A 26,834-nucleotide genomic window follows, 5' to 3' on the forward strand; every position below is an offset into this window, starting at 1 on the left:
TGAAAGAACTTGCCATCTAGAAGGAGAGAGGAAGTCAATGAATGCATGGATGAATGCAGGAATGCATGAGTGTAAGAATGAATGAATGAGGGGCCGGGAGTTTGGCCTAGTGGTTAAAGTGCTTGCCTAGCATACATGAAGACCCGGGTTCGATTCCTTGGTACCACATACATAGAAAAAAGCCGGAAGTGGTGCTGAGGCTCAAGTGGTAGAGCTCTAGCCTTGAGAAAGTCCAAGGACAGTGCTCAGGCCCTGAGCTCAAGCCCAGGACTGGCAAAAAAAAAAAAAAAAGAATGAATGAATGAGTATATGGATGGATGATGATGAATGAATGCATGCATGCATGCATGCATAAGCACATTAACAGAGACAATGTAGGATTGGACACTCTGTTCTGTGCTCAGTCAGCACCTTGTTTGCTTCCCGGTGCTGAAGTGAGTGAGGAGGAGAGGACCTCACAGGCCCTGCCCCTGCACTCTCCTCCAGGGCCAACAGCCAGGCAGATGACCTGGGTATAGATTCATCAAGAGAAAACAACCATGTGTTGCTCTGCTTTTCTTCTAGGAATCTTGGGAAGTCAGGCCTCAGAGTTTCTTGCTTGGGTCTCGGTGAGTATTCGGGTGAGGTGCAGAGGTGGGCTGGAAGAAGGGAGGCCAGGGAGGGAGCGGGGGAGCTTGGTGTAGGGGAGGGCGCAGCATGGGGTGGTGAGGAGGCTCCCTGGCCAGCACCAGCACTGTCCTCTTCCCCTTTCCTCCATTCCCCTGCCCAGCACAGCCATCTCCTTCCCTAGACCTGGGCACCACTGGGCCACGTAGCACGATGAAGCCTAGAGGGGTTTCATACCTCACCGAGCAGTGTGAGGCGGTGACCTGCCCACCACCCCCACCCGTCCTCACCTTCCCGACGCCTCGTATCTGGTTTCATTTCCTGGTATTGATATATATTTTATGCACTTTTTATATCCTACTTTAAATTCTTGGGGGTGCGAGGTAAAAGTGTGATAGATAATATATACATACGTATGTATATATAATTAAATGAAGATTATTATTCATAGCGGCCACCACAATGTATTTGCCTATCATTGGCTAGGCCCTAGGTTTGATCTCCGGCACCACACTAAATATTTATTTGTTCCAGAAAGTGCAAATATTTAAAGAACGGTGAGTAGAGATGGCAGTTCTAACAGTGAGCCTTGTGTGGGAGACGTGAGCACACAAAGCATTCAGCTGTTCTCCATACACCCGGAAAGGCAGCATTGGGGATTTAGGCCATTCAGCACTCCCCCACCCCCGCCCCAAGACTATGCCAGCAGCCTGAGAAAGTCCAACCAGTGCAGGAGGTGAGGATGTGGTGAGAAGTGGGCAGGTGATGGTTCTTCTTCACAGGGAAACCCAGAAGATTTCCTGACACCAACATTTTTTGAGCAAGAGAGAAAATGGGTATGGCATTGGTCAGGATGCATGTTGACTTAAAATCCCTTTGTATGTTACTCACATACAATTTAAAAAAGTATGTTGAAAGCAGAAGTAGGATGATGGGGAAAGATGAGGGAGGAGAAGACAGGGAGACCCAGAGCTGGCGTTTGGATATGTTAAGAAGCTCAAAAAAGCTGTTAAGTCAGTGGACCCATGAATCCAGAATGTAGAAGCCAGTTCTTGGCTTTCTAAGCCATGACACGCTGAGAGGAGATCTCGTAGAGGAAAGTGAGACAAAAATTGAGACCAAGTTGAGGATCCAGCCACAAACCAGTGCAAAACACCAGGGAGGATGGGGCCACCAACCTGCCAGCAGTGGCTCATGAATCAGGGGAGACCAAGGCCAAGGTTTGGCCATGGGTTTAGGAAGATGGAGGCTCTTTGTGGGGCTTTCTGCTGTTGCTGTTGTGCTTGCACTGGGTGTTGGACACAAGGTTAGCACTATGGTGAGGAAGCGAGGAGGTAGTGGAAGTCTGAAGAGAGCAGAGACTGAGTGGAGCAGGGGTGTGCATCCATCATGGACTGCTTATCACGGTGACAGTGAGAGGGGGACAGGCTGGCTGTGCGTGGAGAGGAATGTGCATCCATCACAGACTGCTTATCATAGTGACAGTGTGAGGGAGACGGGCTGGCCGTGAGTCTCCTCTCCTGTAGGGGAGGCTGTGCAGAAGGCGAGGGGCTGGAGAAGGGGCAATCCATGCCGCGGTGGGAGGGGAACCACAGGGCTGGAGAGTGACCACAGACAGAAAGTTCTAAGGGAGGAAATGGGGTTCAAAGCCGGTGTACAGGGAAGAGCCAGCTGTCAGGCCCTTTCCCTTGTGACCTGACTCAGGAGGTTTGCTGTAAGTCCAAGATAATTCCACGTCCATTTCAGTCATGGTTCTGGTCTTATTACTGTTTAATATACATGAAGACCCTTGAGATTCATTGTCAAGGAGTAGCCTGGCCCCGGTTGTTGGGGTTCTTTTCTTTTTTTAGAATGTATAATCATTCACTATTGCCGAAAGAAAATTAAAAGACAGCACACATTGGTCAAAATGTAAATTAAGAAATACAGTGGAAAAAAGCAGGGGCCAGTTTGTGAGCTGTGGGTGTTTTGTGAACTTTGAAGCATGCTTGATTCAGAAACAGCTACTTCTTATTCATTGTTTCTCTGAGAGCCTGAATACTTGTGATAAGATACTTCTTGAAAATCAGGAGAAACAAGACCCTTCTGAATGAAGGCTGCCTGCCTTCCTGCCTTCATTCAGAACAGGGAACGATGCTTGACTGCTAAACAGGCACTTTGGAGAGGTCCTCTGAGCAGCCTGGCTGCACCAGAGGAGACAGAAGGCCCATAGAAAGGAAGAGAGCACCCTTCTTGGATAATGTGGCCTGGTTTCAGAACCATACAAGCCGGGCACTGGTGGCTCACACCTGTAAGCTCAGATATCCAGGAGACTAAGATCTAAGAATCATGGTTTAAAGTCAGCCCAGGAAGGAAAGACTGAGAGTCTTAGCTCTAATAAACCACAGTAAACAGATAAATAAAACCAGAGTGGATCTGTGGCTCTGGTGGCAGAATGTTAGCCTTGAACAAAATAAGCTCAGGGACAGCATCCAGGTCTTGAGTTCAACCTCCAGGACCAGCGACAACAGTAAATGTGGCTTCGTGATAGAGTGCTTGCCTAGCATGCACAAAGTCCTGAGTTCAATTCCTCAGAACCACATGCATGGAAAAAGCCAGAAGTGGTGCTGTGGCTCAAGTGGTAGAGTGCCAGCCTTGAGCAAGAATAAGGAGAAGGGGAAGGAGAAGGAGAAGAAAAAGCATCAGCAAAGCAGCAGCAGCTGCTCAGGGACAATCAATTCCCAGACCCTGAGTTCAAGCCTGAGGACTGAAATAAAAATAAAAGAGACAATAAACCCTTGCAGCAATCCACACCACACATGTGTAAATACTCTGAAGGTTGTAATAAAAGCTAACAGTTCTGATAGGCTTTGCTATCAGAGAAAGAACAGCCAGGAAACCCTTGAGGTGAGGAGGGGTGAAGAGGGGTTGAAGGGGGATGAGGTAGAGTGAGGAGGGGTGAGGAGGGGAGAGGGGGGTTAAGGGGGGTGGGATGGGATGAGGAGGGGTGAGGAGGGGTGAGGAGAGGTGAGGAGGGTGAGGAGGTATGAGGAGGGGTTGAGGGGAGATGAGGAGGGGTGAAGAGGGTTTGAGGAGGGGTGAGGAGAGGTGAGGAGGAGTGAGGAGGAGTGAAGAGGGGTTGAAGGGGGATGAGGTGGAGTGAGGAGGGGTGAGGAGGGGAGAGGGGGGTTAAGGGGGGTGGGATGGGATGAGGAGGGGTGAGGAGAGCCTCCTGGTCTTTGGGAGAGCCCCACAGCCAGGTTCATCATGGTGGATACTTACTTGCAGGAGGGAGTGGGGTGCAGAAGGAGAAGACACATTGGAGAGCCAGGAAGCCCCTCGGGAGGGAGCCCCACCGGCCAGGCGCTCGTCATGAGTGCAAGGCGAGCACTGGGAACCTCTAGCGGTGACCCCATGGTGGCCACTGGGTCATCTGGCTACAAAGGACAGGTTCAGGACCACTGTTCTTCCGTGAGGCCTGGCTTCTAGCGTTCTGGAGCTGGGAGAGCATGACCCTAAACATTTATCATGGAGGTATTATTCCTAATGACACCCTGTCTTCCACGTTTCCACTGCTACGGCTACCCTCAAGCAGCCGCCTCGCCTGCTATTATAACAATAAAGATGAGTGTTTGCAGAGTGCATTCAGACACTCGAGAGACCGTTCTAATGCTACCATTTCTTCCCCTAAAGACTTGAACAGTTTTTCTGCATAATGCAAACAGCATGAGCTATCTGAAGACCAAAATACCTGCAGGATTGAAATGGGGCATGAATATTAAACATACAACCAGAGAACCCAGGCTTGTCACTCTTCATGGAAAGTTTAATAAGCAAATACCATGAAACAAACCAAAGAAGGATAAGGAGGCATTTGTTCTTTAGCAAAACAGGATTTTTAGTGGAGATTTCATGGGTAAAACACTTCCTCAGAATTATTGGCAGCTCTGCTGTCAGAATGACCAGTGACCACCAGCCACACACCCTTGCTCAGACTCCACCAGGAGAGAAGCTGCAGGGGCTTTCGGCTTCGTGTCCACGAACTCTCACTGGCCCAGTGCCCTTGTCTGAGCTGTTAATAAAGGACTTCAGTCCAGGCATGAGATGGCTTTACCCCACCCAAACTGGCATTCTGGGCATAGGGAAAGGGAATTCTCATGAGAAATGTAAAAAAGGCTTACATAAAGAAAGGGATGAATAGCTGGCTAAAGCAAACAGATGACCATTGTGAAGACTCCTGAAGAAAAGATATTCCTGAAGCCTGGAAACCTTCACTTCTTAATGCAAGTTTATCTGAACTGTCACTGTGTCCACAGTAGCCAAGGTTAAACACTAAAATTCTCCCCACCTTTTCTGTGGCCTAAGGCAAGCCAGCTCTTGAGTCTGGTTCAATGTCCCCCGAACCCCAAAGTCCAACACACTCTGTTACTCATTCCTGCCTCAGGGGTTGCACAAAGATGGAGCAGCTTCTGTGCTGGAGACTGGGAGAAGGATGTGGGGCACCTGCTTCACACAGCCTAGAGTGGAGGCCTGGCTCTCAGCCCAGCATTGTTAAATGTTCTTGTTTCCTGTTAGATCAGAGGTCCAGTCAGTGTTCCTTCATAAGACAGATGAGTGATTGGATGAATGGATGGATGGATGGAGGGATGGATGAATGATGGCTGCTCTGGAGAACTTATAAGAGTCTGTATATCCAGCAACGTCCTGCAGCACAGCTGTGGGACATCACAGAGCTTTCCGGAAGGGAGTAGAGGAGGCACGGCAAGGTGGAGCACAGAGCTGCTGAACCAGGGTGAGAGGGTGGCGCAGGCTGGGAGGTGGAGGAACAGGACACAGTCGCAGGACCACGACATGGATAGCAGGGTCAGGGAGAAGCTGAGAGAAGCTGCTATGTGGTTAGGAGTAAAGAGGACCCCATCAGCCTAAGGAAAATAAACCTCAGCTCGTTCTTTCTTTCTTTTCTTTTCTTTCTTTCTGGCTCCTGCTCAGGTATAGGATGGATTGACAAGTTCATAAAGTGGGGGCCAGAGGCCCACTGCAGGTTCTCTTCCCAATCCCAATTGGCAGTGAGGCCCCCATGGGCCTGTCCTGTACTGTGGACTTCTGAGTATGTGCCCACCTTTCCCACCTGTCTGCAGCTGCAGGAATTACCCATCACTATTACCTGCTGGTGGCTCTGAGGGGGTAGAGAGGTCTCAGTAATTACTCCCTAAGTGAATTGGTGCATACACACGAGAAGAGGAGACATGTGGAAGCCTACATTAGCAAGACCACGAATGGGAGCTATGTGAGACAGAAAACGATGAGAGGTGACCGCAGAACAAAGGCAGAAAGAAACGAGGCCACACCCGAGACTCATGCATGGAAGTGGAAAGGGCATCCCACGTGTCAGGCACTCGGCCAGCCCCAGAGGTCAGAGGGAGAGGCCTGGAAACTGAGGCAGGGAGATCGGCTTGGTGACTAAACCATGTCACTTTTACAGAAGATCAAAGGAGCAGGTGCAGAGCCCTACAAAATGCTTTTTAAGATCTGTAGTAAATGTGATTTGAGCAGATTCACAAAATCAGGTGGTGAAAGTTAACATGGAAACGCTTTTAAAGCGTAAAATAACATCTCAGGGAAAAGCTGCCATAGACAACACAATAGTTCCTAATTATATTCTTTAATAGAATAGACAAAGATACACAGCAGATAGAAAAATGAACAGAGAAAATTCAGGTAACTATGGAGAAAACTGAATTTGGGATGTAAAACAAATGATGAAATCAAAGTCAAATAGCATTTAAATCCTAGGAAAGGCTAAGGAGCCAACACAGTGGCTAGTGCCCACAATCGCAGTGGCTTAGGAGGCTAAGATAGAAAGAATCGTGGTTAAGTCATATCCAGACAAAAAGTCCACAAAACTCTACCTCGGTGGAAAGAGCTGAGCACAGTAGCTCATGCCTAGCATGTCAGCTAGGCAGAAGATGTAAAGTAGGGATTCACAGTCCAGATGGGTCCAGGCAAGAGAAAAGAGGAGGGAAAGGTGGGGAGGGGAACATGGGTTTGGAATAGGGCTATGGCCCGGCTCCGCCTGACTTCATGTTCAGATCTGATTCTTTTGGACTTCTCGTATTTCTATCCCATTGATATTTTCTACTAATAAAAATGACTGTCTTCTAAGTGCTCTCCCACCCCACCCCGAGGTCCTAGGGCTTGAACTCAGGGCCTGGGCCCTGTTCCTGAGCTCTTTTGCTCAAGGTGGGTGCTCTACCTCTTTGAGCCACAGTTCCACTTCCGGTTTTTCTGGTGGTTCATTGGAAATAAGAGTCTCATGGATATTCCTGCCCCTGGCTGGCTTCGAACCGAGATTCTCAGATCTCAGCTTCCTGAGTAGCTAGGACGCCAAGCGAGAGGCACTGGTGCTCAGCTCACAGCATTTTTAAATTGCACTTTACACTTGGAAGTTGCTCTGTCTAGGACAGGCCTGGTGTCTGTTCTTAGCGGGTACAGGCAGCCACGATGCCTGTCACTCTCCAGCAACCGTGGGGGACAGTACAGAGAGGCGGTCCACTTCCCATCACCTCTGCTAAGAAAGGGATGCCTGGGCAGACCGCCAAATGGCATTTGTGTTTGGTTTTTGATTGCATTTTGTATTTTATTTGAATATGGAGACGATTTCCTGTTGGCAGAAACCTAACAGTGGCCCATGGTATCCGGCAGCCCAGTCCCTGCTGGACTTCAGTCGGTGTTTCATCTCTCCATGTGAATTGACCCACCTCCTGTACCCGGGCAATACCACCTCCTCCATCCACCAAGGCCCCTCACCTACCCACCTGCCCACCCTCATCAGATGGGCATTCTCTCCACAAGGCCCCCAGGATGGCCGCCCTGTGGCCTTGTACCACACCAGGAAAAGGCTGTTCTCATACTTTTTGCATCTCCACTAAGTGACTTTTTACTGCAGTTATTTACTGCCACTGGTACGTTTGCAGGTTAATAGGACTAATAAAATAAAGGACAAATCTCCATGGGGAGAATCTTGGAGGAACAGTATAAAGCATTTGGTCAAAATAAAGACCCCGCCGGGACCATGCAGCCTCCCCTGGGATGTCAAGGTCACCTTTGGCCCTCAGCTTGTACAGTCACCCCAATGGGAGCTCCACCCACACCTCAGCCAACTGAGTGTCTGTGTCTGCTGACGGCCTGCCTTGTGTTTTCCCGAATGTGTTTATGCTTCAGATCTAACTTCCCCATAGGAGAGGAAGTGTGTGCCTTTTGCCGCTGGGAGCCTGACTTACTTGACTCAACATGGCTCTCCAGGGTCATCCATATCCCATAGGGAGATAGTTAAAGATACTTCCCCGGGCCTTCCCTCCACTCAGGTGCATCAGAGTCCCCAGTGTGGCTGTGCTCCTGGGCCCTGATCACACGATCCCCAGGGAGAGGGTCAGGAGCTGACAACCAGCTATAGAAAGGACAGAGTGTTGACAGTTTGTCAGCTTGTATTTTCCCAGTGACACAAGACATGCTGCTTTCTGCTGAGGTTATGGAAACAGGCTGGATGTGCACATGGTGCAGGAAAATAATTAGAAAACACAGGACTGGTGGTGTGAGATGGGTGAGTGTTACTGGAGAAGGATTCTGGTGTGTCAGTCTTGGACAAGCAGCTCCAAACCAGCTTCGGGCACCGCCGCAGCCCTCGGGGACCACGTATCTCCAGTGCTTGCTCATCAAGGGTAGAGTCAGCCATGGGACCCAGAGCCCTTGTGGGCAGGCTTCCCACCAGGCCCCGGAGCAGAGGTAACCACAGATGGGGCCGATGTCCTTTCAGTTACCAAGGCTAGAAACAAGGGAAATGGTTTTTGTGTTCCACTTTGCTGTGGTTTTGATTCAAATAAAGAAGTTTTCAGCATTTTTAAATGCTTTGCTCTATTTATAACTCTCCATGTGTCACTTCAGAATAACCCATAATAAATTAAAAAGAAAAAAGTCTTCATGAGCTTTGTGAAGTTGGGTCTGCTGACAGAACGGAGGCATTCTCACTGGACTCTGGGTCTCCCTGGAGGCTCTGGAGAAGTCGTTAATCTTATAGAGCTTCTGCTGGTTCCAAGAGTCTCTTTGTCAGTAAAGGCCGAAGGGGAGCCCTGTTCTGTAGGCTGCACGTCCTCCTGCAATCATCTGACAGGGGCCGAGGTCACACCACTGCCTGCCACCACCCCAAGTCCAGAGCATCAGAGTCCTGCAAGTCAAGGGTGAGCCATGGAGCCTGGCACCAAGCGTGTTCTCTCAAGTGCAGAAGCGCCAGCCAGCAAGGGCTTTGGATGGGCCCACATCTCGGAGGAACTAATCAATTGCCATGGAACTCCCTGCAGATGTCAGAAAGAACGTCAGGTGTCGATAGAAAGCAACATTGCTGGAAGAGGAAAGGATGGATGTTAGAATGTACCTGCTAAGTGATGGAAACCTGAACCTCATCCTCCTGTGAAGAAGGCAAAGGGGAGATGCCAGACAGCCACTCACCCCACTCACCTCACCCCACCCCACCCTGCCCTGCCCCACCATGAGGAACCAGCCAGACCCCTGTTCTTCACCACAGTTCAGTTACCTTCCTGGTGCCAGGAGGCTCAACTGTTTCCTGTGTGTGGTCCCTGAGGTTCCTGGTTGGTCACAAAGATAACACAGATGGGGACCCGGCTGCGTGGCTCCCCCACCATGCCCCCTGTCCCCCCCGCTACCCGCAGCCAGCACCCAGTGCGGTCAGGAGCAGAAACTAACATCACTACCTTCAGATGGCAGATGCTGGCATTAGCCTACTGCATGCCACCTCCACCTCCCTCCAGAATGCTCTCCCAGAGTGCATGGGGCTGGTGAAAACCCAAACCTATCTCAAGACCACAGATAGATTCGTCTTCATTCCCAGGCAATGAATTCATATGAATTGCACCCTCAGGTGATAAACGAGTTCACTGAGCATCTCCTCTCTGTGGGTCGCTTTTCCTCCAGCTGCTCTTGTATCCACTCCTTCCTTCATAAAACTCTGTACCGCCCCCCCCCCCCCAAGCAGGATTTGGACTTTCTACTAATACCTCAGGGTGTTAGTAGACTCTGTTTAAGAACAATCCAAAGTTCTGCTGCAATACAAATGCATTGATACCTGTTTAACTAAAATCATGGATGATTTTCCATATAGTAAGTTAAGAAATTACACTCCAGCCCTGTACAACCAAGATTGTGTGGCAATAATAGCACAGCCTTAAGGCCAAAGCTTTTCTAAGGAACCCGCAGTGTCTAGCTATGGGAGCTGTCTCCAGACCAGGCTGTGCAGTGCTGCTCCATGCTTCCCAGCCTTCATAATTAAGTCTTTGCTAACGTGTCTTGTCTTGAGGCAGCAGGGTTCTCTGGGTTTTGGATTAAATGAAATCTTCTTTTATGTACGTATTTTCATTAAGCAGTTGAACAGCAGGGTTTCGATTCCACACAGCGGTTCAGGAGTAGAACACATCTTGTTTGATGCCTTCTCCCCCTCTCCCAACCCACCTACTTTCCACTCTGCTACTTGGTTCCTAAATGAAATTGTCTAAGACAGAAGATGTATCAATAACATGGTTTTATGATGTATAATTGGCCCATTTCCTTCTTTGACATACTACTTTCCCCCATATAATTATGGAAGGAAGATCTCCACTCTTTAGTTGGAAGTAGTTAATTGATTAAAAAGAAGACTCAATGGGGGATCTAAAAGTGCCCCATCCACTTAACACATTAAGAAAAGGAGATTACAGATCTTTTTTAAAAGCTGAAATCAGGGGCTGGGAGTTTGGTCTAGTGGTAGAGTGCTTACCTAGCATGCACGAAGACAGACTGGGGTTCGATTCCTCCATATCACCTACATAGGAAAAAACAAAAACAAACTGGTGCTGAGGCTCAAGTAGTAGAGCTCTAGCCTTGAGAAGGTCCAAGGACAGTGCTCAAGGCCTGAGCTCAAGCCAGGACTGGCAAAAAACAAACAAAAAAAAAAACTGAAATTATTAGCAGTTGATATCCATTGGGCACAGATGAATAAGCTAAACCTTACATGGAAGTCCTAAAATCTTCATCAAAACATAGAAAGTGAGTTCATTTGAATGACCTATGGTTAGAAACCTTGATATTTTTAGGTTTTTGCTAAGTTATCCTTTATATATTTCTTCTGTTTTAATTCTTCCACATTTTAAAAACAGTGATTATATTAACAGAAGGAAATATTGAAAATACTTGAAATGGCTTTAAGAATCAGAAATGGCCTTTTGGCCCTGGCATCCCAGCGCCTGTCTGGTGTGATTACAATACAGTTCCTCTCGCAGTGCCAATACTTTCACACAGCTCTCAGAAGACTTCTTCCAAAAACAACAGGAGTAAGATGATGCATGCTGAGAAAGTCATTGTTTAAGAAAAAAAGGAAGGTTCAGTATATAAATACTATTACAAGAAAACCTGAGGAGTTGTACCCAAGAAACTTAGAACCAAATACTAACAAACATGTATGCATTGCCTCTTTTCATGTTCAAGAAGTAAGAGGAACTGTAATTTGTTGAAGCCCTTGTTTGTGAGTGGATTGTCCATTAATAAGGATTTTTAAATATAATTTTTTTGTTATTATTAAGGTATCATACAGCAAGAACACCATTTTATAAGCCAAGTAATGAGTACATTTTGTTTTGGATAATGTCTTCCCTTCCTTTGCTTTTCCTCAGTTTCTTCCTCCTTTCTTATAAGGATTTTTAAAGTAATTTTTGTTTCTGATTACAAAAATTAGTATTTGTGGGGCCGGGAGTTTGGCTTAGTGTTAGATTGCTTGCCTAGCATTCACGAAGGCCCAGGTTCGATTCCTCAGTACCACATGCATAGAAAAAAGCTGGAAGTGGTACTGTGGCTCAGGTGGTAGAGCTCTAGCCCTGAGAAAAGTCCAAGGACGGTGCTAAGGTCTGAGTTCAAGCCCCACGACTGGCAAAAAAAAAAATGTTTTAATAATGTATGGAGAAAATCAAAAGAAGACAAAATTATCTAGGGAGTTTTAGCCTTAAGTTTTCCTAACAAGCGTAAAGGTAGGTACTAAGTCCATCTGTTTAGGAGTTATACCTGCATGAAGAAATTCAAAGAGGTGAAGCCATGGTTGAAAATGGCTACCTGTGTTAATTCTGACCTCCAGGTGTGCAGGGCAGGTCTGTGTTGTTGGGAGAGATTCAGTATACTGAAAGTTCAGTCCTCATCCGTTCATATATCCCAGAAGAGAAACTGGGTTTACAATCGAGAATATAATATATATAATATAAATTTCTAAACTCCATGCCCTCTTCATTTACTCTCTTCCAAAGCCACTTCCTCTCCCTGGAAATTGCACAGACCAGATGCATGACGATGCGGTTCCAGCTGTCACAATTTTAGTGTGAAATAGTCCCCAGGTGCAGGCGGCCCTCCTGGTCCCCGGACAGTGGCTGCGTCTGGTGGGGTGGGGTGGGGGTGGGGCCAGGGCAGGACATGGCTGGAGGAAGCGGGCCACTGGAATGTCCTGTGGGCCATGTTTGCCCCCCCCACCTCCTCACCCACCCCTTCCACCACACATCCAACTCTCCTGAGGGGAAGTGTCCCCCCCCCATCCTGGGCCCACCATGCTGGCCTGCCTCACCCACACTCACAATCAACAGTGTTTCTGGAACCATGAACCTGAACACAACCATCTCCCCTTGGGTGGTGGCACTCTTGGATGGTTTTTGCACAGGCAAATGGGCCTTACCACAAATCGTAATATAGAATTGAGCTGAGAGGATCCCTTGGCACCAAAATACAAAAACCTTAAGAAAGAAATCCAGTATCAAATAGTTTACATTCTCTGTTTCGATCAAGAAGCACCTCTGTCACCCCCCAGCCACTTCACACTAAAATCCTCAAGCTGACACATGGGCTGCTTAGGTGTTTCTGGGAGATCAGACAGTGGCCCTGCCAGCATTGCCACCCACAGGCTCCCCCTGCCTCCAGAGAGCCTACCCGGGCCCAGTCTGGGCCCAGCCCCTCAGAGGCAGTGCCTGTCCGGTCCTCTGCCCCGGCCTCAGGCCCGCCTCAGCTGGGCTGAGCCACAGGTGGTTCTGCAGGTGAGATGTGAGGTGCTGAGACAGCTCTCAGGTGGAGTTAGAACACGGGATTGGAGAGGGGGCTCAGAGGTGTGGGGACAGGCCTTCTTCGTCCCCAGATGGGCAGTGAGAGGAGAGGCTAACCATCGCGAAGGAGGCGTCCGTGGAAGAGGGCCACAGGCAGAGCAAGCACTGGGCAGTCTGGACGGCTGGGAAGCGAGGGCTAGGAGGAGAGGACGAGGCAGGCATCGCCCTCCAGGACAGCCTCAATGCTGTGGGAAGACCAGTGAGTGCACAGTCTACCACCAAGAAGCCACTACAAGTCAGGTCTCCACCACTCGGCCCCCATCCAGAAAACAGGTGGGATGATTCAGATGCTGCCACGCTGCCGAAAGGATTAGAACTTCTGTGCACCGGGCACAGAGGCATGGAGAAAAACACGTTGCATCCATGTGGTGAGCTGAGAATTTCTTCCTGGTTTGGCGGCACTTTCCTATTTTTCTGAGCACTTACAGAGAAACCCCACATAGCAGAAAGTCTTAAATAGTATTTAGCCCTTTAAGAAGTATGTGTGTGTAGGTGTGTGCTCTTAACCTGTGAAAGAGAATGAGGCTCGCCCTTCAGCAGCCTCTCCCACCCTTGACTTGGCTTTCTTGCTATTTCCAGCTCTTTTGTAGCCTGCAGGTGGGAACCAGCCCCACCCCCTCCCTCTGAGAGCCTGGGAGTATTATTGGTTCCTGCAAGAAAAAGTAATCAAAGGAAAAAGAAAAGGCTAAGCTGTTACCACATTTGTTAACTCTGGCCAGATGCTCATTAGCAACTCATTGGAAGCCAAAAACTGGAAGATCAGCCTGCAGCTTGTATCCAAAAATAAGGGCCAGGCTTGGTGGAAAACATTGACAGATGCAAGCTAGAACCAGGGAACTGGCCTTGCAGGCATCACCCGGGGAGACTGGAGAGGCAGCCAGTGCCATGTTCAGGCGCCCAAACACACCTCAGTACTCAGTGCCTCCTGCAGAACCCCAGCAGGGTTGCTCAGTAAGCACCCCACTTCTAGATCACCTGGGATGTTTATTAAACAGGCAGGTCACATAGTGCATGTCAGACACACAGAACAGAGCTGGCATTTGCAGGAGATTCCAACACACAAGACAGAGCAGAGGCGTTATGGCAAGCACTATGGTAGAGGAGACAGTTCATCTCTTACCAAATTTCACTCTGCCTGCCTAAAATCCTGCAGAGGACTCATTTTGGTTACCACACCTGTTGACTTCTCCACCCAGCAATCACTAGAGGGTGAACAGGGCGAGAGGCCAGGGCCCCATCTCTGCCACCTGTCTGTGTATCCCAGAGCCTTTGGCAGGCAATTCTTCTCTGGCCAGGCTTCTAGGACATTGGTTTCAGTTCGATTGGTTGTGATCTCGAGGTGATTCTCCCTCTTGTTAGAAGAACAGAGCTCTGTGGGACCTATCCTTCACTAAGGGAGGAAGTGTATGGGCAAGCTATGTTCACTTGGTTCCATTCTCTGTTACCTTCCGGTTATATGAACTTTGGACATGTCACTTGCCCTTTGAAATATGGGGGGCAGTAGCTGAACAAAAGAAAAAAAAATGGAGACAAGCTAGTGAGAGTGCAGAAGAGTCTAGAATGTGGCTCTCAGCTCAGACTGCAGTTAGACTGCATTCTAGTTCCCTAGAGTGATCTAGGGAACGTGGAAGTATGTTCCTGTGAAGATACATACACACACATCACACACACATACATACACTACACACACACACACACACATACACACACACACACCTCCACTAAGAAGAAACTTGATTCCACTGGTCGGGGGCAGGGCAGGGAAGCAGTGACAGTGAAAGCCCTGGGGGGCCAGCTGTGCAGCAGTGAGGACATTGGGGGGTGATGATTCCTTATTGGTGGAATAGTGACCCCTGTGAGGTGAAATGAACTCCACGGAGATGGCCCAGGTCAGGAAGAACACAAACAGCAGCAAATGCCAGTGCAGATGTGCGGATCCCTTCATCCCTCAAGGCAGGAGTGTAAACCAGTGCAGCCACAAGGGGAATTAGTATGGAGAGTTCCCACAAAACTACACTAGGACCTACCACATAGCTAGCAGTGCCACTCCTGGGCATCTGTTGGAAGGAGTAGTAAGTCTAGATGCAGCAAAGCACAGGAGTGCCCATGTTATTACAGCTCTAATCACAACAGCCAAGACAAGCCAAGTTGTCTGCCACGATGCCAGACAACTGATAAACGGATCAGTAAGTATTTCACACACACACACACACACACACACACACACACACACACACACACACACACACGGATATTATTCAGCCATAAAGAAGAATAAAATCATGTTGTTTGCAGGGAAATGGATGGAACAGAAGCTCATCCTGTTAAGTGAAGAAAGTACAGAAAGACAAAGTCACGTTTTCTGTCATGTGTGGATAGTAATCTAAAAGAGAAACACAAAAACAGACAAAGGATCTTAGATGTATATATCTAGAGAGTAAGGGCAAGTTTGGGACTTTTAGGAGATTGGAGAGCAGGGTGGAAAATAATGAGTGGCACACTGGGATATCACCGGTGCCCGGGGCATTCACAGGAAATACTAGGAAACTCGATGCTGCATTTTGCACAAGATTCCAGAACAGAAAAACAGTCATGGTGTTCAAAGACACATAGGTTAATTTTTTAGCAACTTAATTCCTGGGTTTGGTCACTGAACTGTGGTGATATAAAATGTTAACATTATTGCACCTAAACCTTGAAATATGTCTTCATTTGCAAAGCAAGAATGACATTTAAAAGACACGAGTGCTTCTGAAGAAACAAACAAGAAGCAATTATCCTGTGAACAACCAAAAGATAATTAAGCAACCAAGGCTATGCCTGTGCACGCACGCGTGCGTGCGTGTGTGTGTGTGTGTGTGTTCAGTCTTCTTTTCACGTTTCACCAGTCACTTTCTTATTCACAGTTTACTTCGAAAACCCTGATGTGCTTTCAAAGCACAGGTGCCCTGGTGTCTGAGGGGGTTTTATCTGAAAATCCAATAACAGTGCCACCCTTCTGCTTCTGCTCTATTTGCTTTCAAGATGTTGGAAATAACAAGTGTCCATTTAGGAAAATGATCTCGAGTAATATCCCATTAATTTGAGATTTCACAGTGAAATTGTCATAGTTGTCCAAGCATGTCTCCATGAGAGGCATAAGGATGGTGATGAAAGCTATCACCTGTCACGGAGAGTTTTGAGAAACCACATAGCTCTTCCAGAGGGATGTGCGGTGGGCTGAAGGTGTGGGCGCAGATGAGCTCCTGGGTTGACATGGGGACACCCCAAGTGGGTACCTCGCAGAAGGCAGACTCCTGCGTGGGTCAGCTCTCCCTGGACTCCCCCCTCCTCCCTGGAGCCTGGCCTGCCCCTCCCCCCGGAGGCCTGCCCCGGCCCCTCCAGGAGAAGGGGAGAAACACAGGAACATGGACTCATGTAAGGAGGACAAAAACTGAAGAGGATCCTTGGGCCTGCGCATCTTCCTATAAATCTAAACAAGCGTTTGTTTGGAAGGAAATTGCCCGATATTGTGAAGATCAAATATGCTCAAAGGGTAACGATTCACTTTAACCAACACTTACCAGCCATCCACTAAAATCCCTTCTAGGGCTGTGGTGACAGGAAGAGAAATAAAATAAAAGCTTGACCATCAGACAGCTTACTTGCTAGTAAAAGATAGAAGTCCATAAATGAATACCTTTTAAAAATGAGCCTCAAGTATCTAGTGGGCCAGGGAAGTAGCCCCTTGGGGTGTAAGAATGGAAAACTGCCAGAAATAGTGACCTTACTTTCATTTAGTTATGATGTTGGTTGTTGCTCCTCTCCTCTCCGGGGCAGCAACACGGGAACGGGGAGGGACACACAGGGCCAGCCTGTAGTCCCCCGGGAGCCGAGCGAGATGGTAAGTGTCGAAGACCCAGCCCTCCCCCAATCACCGGGGAAGAAAAAACCACGCTGAGTCAGAAGCAGTGTTAACCATGAAAGCGCATCAGATCTCTCTGCTCATCTCTGCTGATCTCTCGTTCTCTCTGATGCTCTCCTCTTTTATTGCGTCAGACAATTAGTTATATACTGTTAGGGTAGGAGAAGGTGGGCACTGGGAAGCTAGCCAATAGGAAGAGGGCCTCTGTGCTACCACTAAGGGTCTGGGTGGGGCTTTCAGGTAGTGGGCAGGACAGGTGCAGGAAAGCGCGCGAGACTTGAGCTGCTGCGAGACCCGCGAAACTGCGGGGGGTTCAATCGAGTCACGTACACAGAGATGCCTTAAGAGAGGTATGCAAAGGACCGAATGCCTAGACAAAGCCCTTTAATTGTAGCTGAGCCAGAATCAGGCTTCAGAGATGGAGGCTAGGCCCCAACAGTTGGTCATGACAATATTGGAATTATGTTTTATCTTATACATATTCTATATTCTATATTCTATTATTGTAATGAAATAGATATATACTATGGAATGAAATAATATATACAACTGTAATAGACTATATAATAGTTTGTATTTATCCTATATTATTATATAGCATATGTATTCCATTGTGCTACTATATTATTATATTGCTACAATGATACCTATCATGGTATGGGATATCTATATTACTATAATTAAATATGTATAATATTACATATAATACATTATATAACTATAATAGAATGCCTGACACAAGTTACTTATGAAGAAACTTTAGCTCCATGGGTCCAGGAGGACAAACTGGGCCTGGAGAGGGCAAAGGCTCGGTGGGCCTCTGATGAGGGCATCAGGACAGAGATGTGGGGAGTAGCAAGGGAATGACCACAGCCCAGCCGGGAGCAAAGAGAATACACCACACTTGTCATAGGACGTGCTGGCGTAAGCCCCTTTGCACAACTACTTAAAAATAATCATTTCTTTAACTCACCTGACAAAAAGAGAAGCAAACGATTCTATTTGTGCAATACAATTTTCAGCTTGTAGTGCATAGACTCTATTTGTTTTGACCTTATGATGGCATAGAAACAGTACACTCAGGTGGAAAATATTTCGTGTGTGTGTGTGTGTGTGTGTGTGTGTGTGTGTGTGTGTGTGTGTGTGTGATGGGGCTTGAGCTTGGCCTGGGTGCTGTCCTTGAGCTCTTTAGCTCAAGATACTGACCTTCCCTTGAGCCAAGCCTCACTTCCCATTTTCTAGAGGTTAATTGGAGAATACCCTTTTGTGCCCCGGCTGGCTTTGAACCTTGATCCTCAGGTCTCAGCCTCCTGAGTAGCTAGGATTACAGGCATGAGCCACCACTCCTGGCAAAACTCTACTTCTTTTAATTTTCCTTTTCCTTTGTCCTTTTATCTTCCATTGTTTTTTGTGGTGCTAGGAGTCAAACCCAGAGCCTCATGTTCTGCTGGGCAAACACCCGGTTCTTTAAACTTTGTCCCTGGGCTAGCAGCATGATTTAAGACTCTCTAGTGGGGGGCCAGGAGTTTGGCCTAGTGCTTGCCTAGCATGCATGAAGACCCAGGTTCGAATCCTCGGTACCACATATAGAAAAAAGCCAGAAGTGGTGCTGAGGCTCAAGTGGTAGAGCTCTAGCCTTGAGAAAGTCCAAGGACAGTGCTCAGGCCCTGAGCTCAAGCCCAAGACTGGCAAAAAAAAAAAAAAAAAAAAAGACTCTCTAGTGGTGCTGGGATCCAGGAGCAGGGACAGCTCCAGGTCGCCATGGGGGACACAGCCAATGACCTGCAGGAGACTATATGGCTATAGGAGACTGTGCTTGACAATGACCTGCAGGAGACTGTGTGGCTAAGCTGTGGTGCTTGACGGGTTGAGTATGTTAACTGCACTTGACCTGTATCATAAGCCCACTGTAAGGAGGAGTACATCAGCATTTGTGACGGTTCCTCTACAAAAATATTCAACAGGTACAGAGGAGTGGTGATGTCATGCCTGGGCGTCTTTGCTCAGTGAAAAGGGGACAATTCTGAACCACTTAAATGTCCTCATCTGCATCATAGTACAAGTAAGCCAGGAAATTCATTAAGCACACAGTGACCTGATTCTACTTGAAGACGGAGATGAAGAATAGCTAATTTGTGATGATAATTACTGAACTTATGGCTTGTCCCACTTTAGTGCTTTAGCCCAAGGCAATTCCTGATGATGAGGAAGTTGAGAGAGGCAGACCTCGTGCCCACCACCCAGTGCTATGGTTCAGATGGCAGCAACCACCCATCCTTCAGGCTCCGTCTAGGTTGACTAGTGAGTTCTACTGCCGACCATCTAAGACCTTCTTCATCTCACAAAGCAAGCCATTCCCTGATGTTGTGGCCTGTCCTAACTTCCCTGTCCAAAAGCCCTTTGACCCCTCCGAATTCTTACCACTCCACAAGTAAATGCGGTCGTTAGTACTATGCTATGATTTCATAAATAACGATTGTAGCAGTTTTTCACTTGCTGCGATAGCAAATGGCACCAATAATTTAGCTTGTCCTGAAAGTTCGCAATCATTTTTCAACATGCTGAGTTAAAAAGCTGGTGGGCATGCTAACGTCTGCAAAAGCTTGCTTACACTTCATCTCTGCAGCATTCATCCAGGACTCTGCTATAAATACATTATCAGTAAAAGAAAAAAAAAAGATTTGTATGCCAAGGCAATTCTTTTTCACTTAGTAGACAGCAGAATTCAGAGCCACTCACTTAGTTTATTCTTAAATGCTGGGCTGGGAGTTTAGCCTAGTGGTAAAGTGCTTGCCTAGCATGCAGGAAGACCCTGGTTTGATTCCTCAGTATCACATACATAGAAAAAGCTGGAAGTGGTGCTGTGGCTCAAAGTGATAGAGCTCTAGCCTTGAGAAAGCCCAAGGCCAGTGGTGAGGCCCTGCGTTCAAGCCCAGGACTAGCAAAAAAAAAAAAAAAATATATATATATATATATATATATATATATATATATATATATATATGCTGCTGTTTCTTCAGCTCACAAAGTTTTTCAGAACGCATCTTTTCTGGATAGTAGTCTCAGGTGCTTTTATTACGGTGCCTTTGGGATGGGGTTTTTCTGTGCAAACATTTTTCATTTGAATATTCTTCCCATCTACCAAAAAGGAAGTGCACTCCTATTATTTGTTCTCAAAATGCACAATGCTGTGTTCTCTTCCAGGAACATGGGTGACATTTGGAGGGCAAATCTCAGATGAGGTGAGTTGCTTCGTGTCTACTGTGAAGGGGGCCATGGGGCAGCAGGGCTGGGGTGGGGCTGGGAATCCTCCGGGGTGGGGAGTGATGTGCAGGACACAGGGAGGATAGACTCAGTCCTCCCAGTGCTGCCATTCTCTCTCCTGCCATTGTCTCACACATGCCTCTGAGGCAGCTCCAGCAGGGAGAGAATGAAACCTTCCGGAATGAATTATTTGCCATTTTGTGAAAAGATTTCATTGCTGTTGCTGAGTGTTTCTGATCAATTGCTCTCCTTATTCATCTGAAGCTGCAACTCAAGTGAGCAGTGGATCTCAGTTCACAGGAGAGTCTCTCTATTTTAGCACCAAAAGCTCAAGTCACAGAAACCCTCTCCGTCCTGGCAGATGGGGCAGTTGGTCACTGTGGCTTGGCGGGTTAGCCTCACGTCTCTTTAGACGAGGATAACGATGCTGATTTGGATTCTGAGGATAAGTTAACCATCATGCATTGCATGGGCCTGAGGCTGCACACGCCGCACCCATGGCAGCGGCAGTAATTACAGTCATAGAGAGGCCCCGCGCTTGCTGCCGAGATGTCCTCCTCTTCACTGTGAGGAGAGTGAGGCGTCAGGCACTGAGCACCATGAATCCCCCAGGAAAGGGAGGAAAAGACAATCATGAGCTCCTCCTCCTGTGAGCTCAGCAGCCACACAGCAACAGCAAAGCAGACCTGTGACATGCATCTTACCCCATACCTGCCCCACATCTCCACAGGAGCCCTGGCCTTTTCTCCTCCTGTCCCTCCTCCCTTCCCCCTCCTTCCGCTCCTCCTTCCTCTCTTCCCTCTCCTCCCCCTTCCCCTCTTTCTCCTCCTCCTCCTTCTTTGCCAATCCTGGGGGCTTGAACTCAGAGCCTGGACATTGTGCATTTGCTCAAGGCTAATGCTCTACTACTTGATCCACAGTGCCACTTTTGGTCTTTTCTGTGTATGTGGTACTGAGGGCTTCATGCATGCCAGGCAAGCACTCTACCACTAAGCCACATTCCCAGCCAAGATGGCTTTTTCAAAAGCAAGAAGTCTCCATCTTCCCCTTTGCTGGTTCAGTGACAATAAAGCTCATTCTTTACCCACCAAGAGAAAACCAGAAAAGTCCCCTGAGAAGAGAAAGTGAGATGGGAGAGAATGGCAGAGGGGTAAAGCTGGTGGTGCTAGATTGTATACAGGTGTGGAATGTGGCAATGAAAGATCCCGTTGTGTAACTAATGTATGCCAATAAGCGAGAGGAAAGAGAGAGGGAAGGAAGAGGAAGACAGGAAGGAAGGAAGGAAGGAAGGAAGGAAGGAAGGAAGGAAGGAAGGAAGGAAGGAAGGAAGGAAGGAAGGAATCCCTCCAGGTTAATGCTGTGTCTCCTCTGACCTGGCCTGACTGTAAGTGGGGGAGGGAGGGCAGAAATACTGAGTGTGAGTGTGTGCACAGTGTAATCCAGTCCCCTCTAGCACTGAATAGCTACCACCTTTGTGACAGGGTCTGTATGGACTCTGTCTTCTTAGATTTTCAAAAGAACAGGAAACGGGTTTACCTCTGAAATGCCTAACTTCACAAAAGAAAATAGATAAATAAACATACATAATGAGAAAATCAATTGCAATTACTTGTGAAGTGGGTATTCATCAAACAAGGAATAAATAAGATGGCAAAAAGAAAACACATTCCCTGAATGCTGTTGTTTATTGTGTCCCTGAGCTGTTGCTTCTGCACTCTCTCCTGCCCCGCTGGCACTGAGGGACAAGGGGTGCGGTGTGTTGGTGGCTCTCTCTCCCTCTCCTCCTGCGATCAGGACAGGGCTCAGGTCTGTCTGCAAGCTGAGCAGGAAGGACTCCATCCTGGTGGGTCTGGTGACTCTTGGCCTCCCTGCATGGATTCAGCCTCCTTCAGATGACACCGGGCTGCAGGAGTTTCACAACAGTCAGGGCTCTGCCTGCCTGACGGTTCATCCATACAGTCCACTAAGCATCCACTAAAAATACCACAAGCTTTTAGGTCAGAACTCACCCAGCCGCGGTGACACACGGGTGTAGAGAGGAGAGTGAGCTGTGATACAACTGATGCTTTGTTAGAGAGGTTAGATGACACAGGATGTTGTCAGACCAGAGCAGGAGATGCCACTCTGCCACTGGGTGAGGCATTCCCTTAGCTCCAGCCTTGTAGTGAGCTGAGCCCTCGCCACCCCGGGACCCAGTCTCCCTCCTCCCCTATGCCTGACACCCCCACCCCCATTACAACTGAGAGAACAAGGGGCAGCTGGTGGACTTTCGTGGGCTTAAAGACTGGCAAAGGGATTTCCGAGTGGCCCCCAAGCTGGGCGGCCCTGGGCCCGGCCTGCTGACCTCCAGTCCCCTTGCAGGTGGCTGAGCGCCTGATGACCATTGCCTACGAGAGCGGCGTCAATCTCTTCGACACTGCTGAGGTCTACGCGGCTGGAAAGTAAGTCTCGACCTGCCTGTGTGCACTTCAAGAGGTACCTGAGACGTCCCAGACTCCCCAGGGCGGCTGGAAAGGGGCTGCACTGGGCCCTGCACCCCTCTCCGCTGCCACCATTAGCCCTGGACACACTGCCCATCCAAACTTCCCTGATGCAACGTGGACCAGGGAGGGAAGGCGGGAGGCAGGCCGTAGTTTGGTGTTTGGGGCCAGAGCAGTGACTGGGAAGGCCGGCAGGCTTCGCTGGGTCACAGAGGGAACAATATCCCTCATGGTGAAAGCCAGCTGCTCTCCTGGAGGTCATCCAGGGGCACAGAGGGCAGCCTCCCCACTGCCAGGACGCTGACTGTGGTCTCCCTGCTCACCAGCCTGTGCCAAGACCGGGCCGTGAGTCAACAGCTCTCATGAGAGCACATTGCAGACACCTAGAGGCAGAGAAGGCCGCGAGAGGAGTCACCTCACTGGTGCCTTTCCCTGGGTCCTGAGCAGGCGCACACTCATGGGAGATGTCCCCCTGGGGCCTCCCATGCCCACCCTGCCCAGGTCGCAGGAGAATGGGCACACTTGAGCGCAGACCCAAGGCCCAGCCTTGTAGGATGGGGAGGGGAGGGCAGGGGCTCTCTTCAGTCGAGCTGTTCAAACTCAGCCTCGGGACAGCACTCTGTAGTCCCTCCTTGGGCCTTGCTCCTCTGAAGTCCATCACAGGACCCCAGGACATCTTCTCAGGCCCACTGCATGCTGGGAACTTCCGGGCCCATCACAGGTTTCTGGTGATCCCTCCAGATCACCGAGGGGTCCATATTTCCCACCTAGACCGTGTGTGGCCTCCCATCCTCATGGCTGCAGCTGACTCGCTCCACGCAGGGAGAAAGATCACCTGGAGCCCCTGTGTGCACCGGGTCAATTGCCTGAAAACCCCAAACTGCCAAGTGCGTCTGCCGTTTCTCAGTATAGGCAGTCTCCTGCTAGCCTGTCAGGACTTGGCAGGCCCTTCTGGAATGCTCTATAGCAGAACTGTGCTGGCACAAGCAGGAATCAGTGGAAAGCATGCTACCCACTGAGAACACTTCTATTTCGGGCTACGCAGGTTCTGAGAGTGCCAGCAAGGAAAGGCGCTGGGGTTCAAGTCGGCCCTTACTGTCCATCTAAGACATTCTCTGCTTCTCCCCAGGGCCGAGGTGATTCTGGGGAGCATCATCAAGAAGAAAGGATGGAGGTACCCTGTTCCCCACCACCCTCTGTTTGTTGATTGTTGGTTTGGGTTTTTATTGGATGCTGATCCTGGGACTTGAACCTAGGGCCTGAGCACTGTCCTTGAGCTCTGGTGCTCAAAGCTGGTGCTCTACCACTTGAGTCACAGCTCTACTTTTGGGTTATTGTTGGGTAATTGGGGATAGGAGTCTCTTAGACTTTCCTGCCCAGGCTGGCTTTGAACTGTGATCCTCAGACTTCACCCTCCTCAGTGGTTAGTATTATGGGCATGAACCACTGGCACCAAAAAGTTACCATTGGGTATACCAAAAGAAAAAGATAATGTCTTATGTGCTTGATCAAAACCTGTCAAAAAATCCACTCTTGGGTCGGGTGCAGTGGCTCACGCCTGTAATCCTAGCTATTCAGGAGGCTGAGATCTGAGGATCAAGGTTCAGAGCCAAGCCTGGCACAAAAAAACCTGATACTCTTATCTCCAATTAACCTCTAGAAAATGAGAAGTGAGACTTGGCTCAAGTGGTAGGGTGGTAGCCTTGAGCTAAAAAGCTCAAGGACAGTGCTCAGGCCCAGATTTCAAGACCTATGACCCACAAGAGAAAAATTCACTCTTGATGAAGAAATGATTCACAGTGGTTTAAAAACCCATACGTCAAATACCATCGAAATATCATTGCTGGCCACAGCAAAATACTGCAGGCCTGGCCAGGGAAAGAGTATTTATGAGATACTTGTGCAGAAAGAGGGGCCATTTTCCTAGCCTTCATGACCTTTGGGAGTAACTAGGTGAGGGGAGCAAGTGTCAGGGAGAGGAGTAGCCATGCATAGACGTGTACAGCCACCAGTCACTCAATTAACAACTCTAAGTGCAAACAAATAAATGAGAAGCCACCAGGCTTAGCACTGTGGAGCTGCTTGTCTGAGCAGTCAGGCCGCACCTGTCCCATCTACCCAGGCACTCAAAAAACAGCACCTGTCCCATCTCCCCAACTATTCAGAAAACAGCACCTGTCCCGTATACCCAGGTACTCAGAAAACAGCACCCATCTGTTCACTGTGGAGCCTATCACCCAGAAAATGCCTATCACTCAGAAAAATGCTTCACTGATACCATGCAAGGGTCCTCAAGATACGCCGGGGGACTATCACCCACTGTCACCTTCTGTGCCCCAAACCAGGGGTGGGGAGGGTGGCTGTGGTGTCTGCAGGGGTAAGCAAAACCCCACACACCATTGTGGTCCTCACACCTGTGCCCTCTGGCTGTGATCCTCACACCTGTGCCCTCTGGCTGTGGTCCTCACACCTGTGCCCTCGGTCTGTGGTCCTCACACCTGGGCCCTCTGGCTGTGGTCCTCCCAGCTAGGCCCTCTGGCTGTGGTCCTCACACCTGTGCTCTCTGGCTGTGGTCCTCACACCTGGGCCCTCTGGCTGTGGTCCTCACACCTGGGCCCTCTGGCTGTGGTCCTCACACCTGTGCCCTCGGTCTGTGGTCCTCACACCTGGGCCCTCGGTCTGTGGTCCTCACACCTGTGCTCTCTGGCTGTGGTCCTCACACCTGGGCCCTCGGTCTGTGGTCCTCACACCTGGGCCCTCTGGCTGTGGTCCTCACACCTGTGCCCTCGGTCTGTGGTCCTCACACCTGGGCCCTCTGGCTGTGGTCCTCACACCTGGGCCCTCTGGCTGTGGTCCTCACACCTGTGCTCTCTGGCTGTGGTCCTCACACCTGGGCCCTCTGGCTGTGGTCCTCACACCTGGGCCCTCGGTCTGTGGTCCTCACACCTGGGCCCTCTGTCTGTGGTCCTCACACCTGTGCTCTCTGGTTGAGGTCCTCACACCTGTGCCCTCTGGTTGAGGTCCTCACACCTGTGCCCTCTGTCTGTGGTCCTCACACCTGTGCCCTCGGTCTGTGGTCCTCACACCTGTTCCCTCTGGCTGTGGTCCTCACACCTGTGCCCTCTGGCTGTGGTCCTCACACCTGTGCCCTCTGGCTGTGGTCCTCACACCTGTGGTCTCTGGCTGTGGTCCTCACACCTGTGCCCTCTGGCTGTGGTCCTCACACCTGTGCCCTCTGTCTATGGTCCTCACGCCTGTATTCTCTGTCTGTGGTCCCTATGCCTGTGCTCTCTGGCTGTGGTCCTCACACCTGTGCTCTCTGTCTATGGTCCTCACGCCTGTATTCTCTGTCTGTGGTCCCTATGCCTGTGCTCTCTGGTTGAGGTCCTCACACCTGTGGTCTCTGGCTGTGGTCCTCACACCTGTTCCCTCTGGCTGTGGTCCTCACATCTGTGATCTCTGGCTGTGGTCCTCACACCTGTGCTCTCTGGCTGAGGTCCTCACACCTGTGCCCTCTGTGAGGCAATGACAGAGATGATCAAACTCAGAGTCTCTCCGTTCCCGGCCCTCCCAGGAAGAGTCCCCAGGCAATCCACAGATGCCAGAGTCTCAATGAGTGTTCATTAGTGCTGTTTGTTTGCACTGATACAACATTCCATCCTTTAAGGCCTGTTTCTTAACTTCCCATGCCCCATTCCGACTCCTGCAGAACTCTCTGCCACCTTTGCCTGCTGTTCCCCCCCTCCACCTACAGCATGTCTTTCTGGAGTGTGACTCCACAGCACACGCCTGCTTCCTTTGCCCTTAACGCTCCTTGAGGTAAAGTCACAAGCTTGCCTCCTTGGTCTTTAGAAACGTGAGACAGGCTGGCAGCATTGCAAGGTTTTCACCATTTCTCTGTTGCCTGTTTGAAATACAGGAGATCCAGCCTGGTCATAACAACCAAACTCTACTGGGGTGGAAAGTAAGTTCAATACTTTTTATTTTCCCCACTGTGAAGGGAATAATGAGTACTTTGTGGGGATTCTTTTCTTTCCTAAAGCACTACTTTACATTTGAGTTATGTTAAAATTAATTAGTTCAGAGAGAGACATGTGTTGTTGTTGCCTTTTATCTCCTCATGCTACAGAAATAGCAGTCTGCCAGGATTCCGTTTTAGCAAGGTATTCCCAAAGAAATTAAAAAAAAAAAAAGCATGTGGTCACTTGTTACTAAGTGATTCATGCAGAATTTTCAAATGCCAGTGTCATACTTAGAACCACTTCCAAAATAGAGTTCAGACTTCAGAGGAGGAAAATAAAGCATCTGTGGAAGAAAAGCTACTCAAATCTGCCAAAACTCAGAGGCTTCCACAGAATACAAAGATAAAAATAACTTGTCTGGCTTTGCTTGTGGGTCTCTGAGCCTTTTCTGCAGAGGGCTCAG

At 49.0% G+C, this 26,834-nt stretch overlaps 1 protein-coding gene across 1 annotated transcript in view; it reads left to right on the forward strand.

The window, feature by feature from the left end:
• Nucleotides 1-567: 567 nt before the first annotated feature.
• Nucleotides 568-26,834, forward strand: part of Kcnab1 (potassium voltage-gated channel subfamily A regulatory beta subunit 1) — a 60,380-nt gene continuing 34,113 nt past the window's right edge. The window contains exons 1-5 of the mRNA XM_090338015.1: nt 568-608; nt 19,870-19,907; nt 22,291-22,370; nt 23,539-23,583; nt 26,329-26,373. Coding sequence (XP_090194141.1) covers nt 22,306-22,370; nt 23,539-23,583; nt 26,329-26,373 — 155 coding nt within the window. The 5' untranslated portion in view covers nt 568-608; nt 19,870-19,907; nt 22,291-22,305. The remainder of the gene's footprint in view (nt 609-19,869; nt 19,908-22,290; nt 22,371-23,538; nt 23,584-26,328; nt 26,374-26,834) is intronic.

This window comes from Megascapheus bottae, chromosome 1 (genome assembly GCF_031878675.1).
Source record: "Megascapheus bottae isolate mThoBot1 chromosome 1, mThoBot2.hap1, whole genome shotgun sequence".
NCBI lineage: Eukaryota > Metazoa > Chordata > Mammalia > Rodentia > Geomyidae > Megascapheus > Megascapheus bottae.